Source organism: Procambarus clarkii, chromosome 41 (genome assembly GCF_040958095.1).
Source record: "Procambarus clarkii isolate CNS0578487 chromosome 41, FALCON_Pclarkii_2.0, whole genome shotgun sequence".
Lineage (NCBI taxonomy): Eukaryota > Metazoa > Arthropoda > Malacostraca > Decapoda > Cambaridae > Procambarus > Procambarus clarkii.
Genome location: NC_091190.1, coordinates 27,595,783 through 27,599,559, shown reverse-complemented (window position 1 = coordinate 27,599,559; position 3,777 = coordinate 27,595,783). Strand labels below are relative to the sequence as shown.

The window sequence follows — 3,777 nt, the reverse complement described above, 5'->3', positions numbered from 1 at the left end:
AACTGTTCACAATACACATTAATAAGACATTAATATGAGAAAATAACAATGAAATTTTGTGTACATCATACATAAATCTATCTATCTATCTATCTATCTCTCTCTCTCTCTCTCTCTCTCTCTCTCTCTCTCTCTCTCTCTCTCTCTCTCTCTCTCTCTCAGGATGGGGGGATCAGACCATGGGGTGGATGGGTGTCTCTAGCACGTGGTGGACCCTAGAGTCAGCGGTATGCCACCAGACTCGTCCCGGAACTGAGAGGTATGAGCTACGAGGAAAGGCTAATGGAGCCGAAACTCACGTCCCTGGAAGATGAACCCAGGCTGGAGAGATGGGTTAGTGTGTGTGGGCGGGCACCTCCGTAAGTGGGTATAATTATCTAACCCGCCTGTGTGGATATATGAGCATCTGGCGGGTATTCCCGGGCGGGTACGAGGCAGGTCACCAAACTACCGCCCTCGGGTCACGGCTCGTGTCATGGAGGGGTCAAGGGACCCCTCCCTCTAAGGTCAAGGGGGTCACGTGTTCACCTGATTGCTTACAGAAAGGTTCGTGTATACATCCGGGCCACTTCCGGAGCATTATTATTTACGTAGGGAGCCGGTCGGCCGAGCGGACACCACACTGAGCTTGTGATCCAGTGATCCTGGGTTCGATCCCAGGCGCCGGCGAGAAACAATGGGCAGAGTTTCTTTCACCCTATGCCCCTGTTACCTAGCAGTAAAATAGGTACCTGGGTGTTAGTCAGCTGTCACGGGCTGCTTCCTGGGGGTGGAGGCCTGGTCGAGGACCGGGCCGCGGGGACACTAAAGCCCCGAAATCATCTCAAGATAACCTCAAGATAACCTCAAGGTACCTGGGAGTTAGACAGCTGCTACGGGCTGCTTCCTGGTGTGTGTGTGTGTGTGTGTGTGTGTGTGTGTGTGTGTGTGTGTGTGTGTGTGTGTGTGTGTGTGTGTGTGTGTGTGTGTGTGTGTGTCTCAGAAGCAAGAATCATTTATCTCAGGTGAGTGACAAACCACCAGTTCTTCTGTGGCGTGTGAGCTGTCTAGACCCCCGCCTGTCTTCATTGAGGCCAACAGCCCACTCTTCCCCCCCCCCATCACCCCTTTCTCTCCCCCCCCCACCCCTTTCTCCCCCCCCCCCCACCACCCCTTTCTTCAGCCTCCACTACCTACTCTCTCCTCCCCTGGTTCACCGTTTTCTATACCCATTTCACCTTTGCTAAGTTACAGACCACCAAACCATCAATTATCCAGACCACCAATCCATCCGTCATCCAGACCACCAATCCATCCGTCATCCAGACCACCAATCCATCCATCATACAGACCACCAATCCACCCATCATCCAGACCACCAATCCATCCATCATCCAGACCACCAATCCATCCATCATTCAGACCACCAATCCATCCGTCATCCAGACCACCAATCCATCCATCATACAGACCACCAATCCATCCATCATTCAGACCACCAATCCATCCGTCATCCAGACCACCAATCCACCCATCATACAGACCACCAATCCATCCATCATTCAGACCACCAATCCACCCATCATTCAGACCACCAATCCATCCATCATTCAGACCACCAATCCACCCATCATTCAGACCACCAATCCATCTATCATTCAGACCACCAATCCACCCATCATTCAGACCACCAATCCATCAATCCTAGTGTCCATCCGGGCGCCACATACGCGTTCATCAACTATCATCAACTAAGGGACGCCACTGTCTGGGAAATACTGACTGACAGACAGGTGTCAAATCGTAGTTGTTGGGTATGTTGGTGGGTATGTTGGTGGGTATGTTGGTGGGTATGTTGGTGGGTATGTTGTTGGGTATGTTGGTGGGTATGTTGGTGGGTATGTTGGTGGGTATGTTGGTGGGTATGTTGGTGGGTATGTTGGTGGGTATATTGGTGGGTATGTTGGTGGGTATGTTGGTGGGTATGTTGGTGGGTATGTTGTTGGGTATGTTGGTGGGTATTTTGGTGGGTATGTTGGTGGGTATGTTGGTGGGTATATTGGTGGGTATGTTGGTGGGTATGTTGGTGGGTATTTTGGTGGGTATGTTGGTGGGTATGTTGGTGGGTATGTTGGTGGGTATTTTGGTGGGTATGTTGGTGGGTATGTTGGTGGGTATGTGGTGACACACACGTGGTGTGGGTGGGTATCCTGAGGTGCTACCCCAGTTGGTACGGGGAGCCGGTCGGCCTTGTGATCCTGTGGTCCTGGGTTCGATCCCAGGCGCCGGCGAGAAACAATGGGCAGAGTTTCTTTCACCCTATGCCCCTGTTACCTAGCAGTAAAATAGGTACCTGGGTGTTAAGTCAGCTGTCACGGGCTGCTTCCTGGGGGTGGAGGCCTGGTCGAGGACCGGGCCGCGGGGACACTAAAAGTCCCGAAATCATCTCAAGATAACCTCAAGATAACCCCAATGGTCCTAATCCATGCCCGCCCCACTTCCCCTACCTTGGCGCCACTTGTACCCTGGCACCGGAGGTCAGCTGGCGACGAAGGGCTATTATCATATGGTGGGGTCATTAGGGGTCACGACTGTTATGCCGCCCCCCCCCCAACACCCTCATTACCTCTCTCTCTCCCGAGGAGAAGAAGGAAGACGAGGAGAAAGGGGGGGGGGGAGGAGAAAGGGGGGGGGGGGGAAGGAGAGAGGGAGAGGGGCCCTGCCTGGCATGACATCCACTGGCTCTTCAAGTATCAACATGTCTATAAAACTATTATATATATATACATATATATATATATATATATATATATATATATATATATATATATATATATATATATATATTAGTATATTTTGGTAGCAGTCTTTCCTGTAGACATATATTATTAAATATGACCGAAAAAGTAAGATTAATAATTCTAACACGAATTTTCTCAATCTTTCGTACATTTCTTTTCACTGTTGGAGGTAAATCAAAAATCAATTCTCCAAAATTAATTTTTATTTCTAGTCTGACGCGACACGAGCGCGTTTCGTAAAACTTATTACATTTTCAAAGACTTTAGTTCACAAATACACAACTGAATAGAACTTACGCATCTCCGATTTTATATCTACATTTGAGTGAGGTGGAAGGGGTGATGTGGCATTAACACAAGACAGAACAAGATGTGGCATTAATAGGGTATTAATTTCATCAACACAAGACAGAACAAGAAGTGGTATTAATAGGGTATTAATTTCATCAACACAAGAGAGAACACGAAACAATGGATATTGAATAGAAGTGTTTGTAGAAAGCCTATTGGTCCATATTTCTTGATGCTTCTATATTGGAGCGGAGTCTTGAGGTGGGTAGAATATAGTTGTGCAATAATTGGCTGTTGATTGCTGGTGTTGACTTCTTGATGTGTAGTGCCTCGCAAACGTCAAGCCGCCTGCTATCGCTGTATCTATCGATGATTTCTGTGTTGTTTACTAGGATTTCTCTGGCGATGGTTTGGTTGTGGGAAGAGATTATATGTTCCTTAATGGAGCCCTGTTGCTTATGCATCGTTAAACGCCTAGAAAGAGATGTTGTTGTCTTGCCTATATACTGGGTTTTTTGGAGCTTACAGTCCCCAAGAGGGCATTTGAAGGCATAGACGACGTTAGTCTCTTTTAAAGCGTTCTGTTTTGTGTCTGGAGAGTTTCTCATGAGTAGGCTGGCCGTTTTTCTGGTTTTATAGTAAATCGTCAGTTGTATCCTCTGATTTTTGTCTGTAGGGATAACGTTTCTATTAACAATATCTTTCA

At 47.8% G+C, this 3,777-nt stretch overlaps 1 protein-coding gene across 1 annotated transcript; it reads left to right on the top strand.

Annotated features, from left to right (window-relative positions):
- The first annotated feature begins 261 nt into the window (after positions 1–261).
- On the top strand, positions 262–1,734 carry LOC138373221 (chondroitin proteoglycan 1-like). Its single transcript, XM_069339258.1, has 2 exons — positions 262–333; positions 1,234–1,734. Exons 1-2 carry the CDS (start codon positions 262–264, stop codon positions 1,732–1,734), a joined length of 573 nt encoding a protein of 190 aa, XP_069195359.1.
- Positions 1,735–3,777: the final 2,043 nt, after the last annotated feature.

Excerpts from the sequence above, each read along its gene's own strand:
- LOC138373221 (XM_069339258.1), top strand. The coding sequence starts at position 262 with ATGAGCTACGAGGAAAGGCTAATGGAGCCGAAACTCACGTCCCTGGAA. Across the intron at positions 334-1,233 it reads AACCCAGGCTGGAGAGATGG|ACCACCAAACCATCAATTAT; the intron begins GTTAGTGTGTGT and ends GCTAAGTTACAG.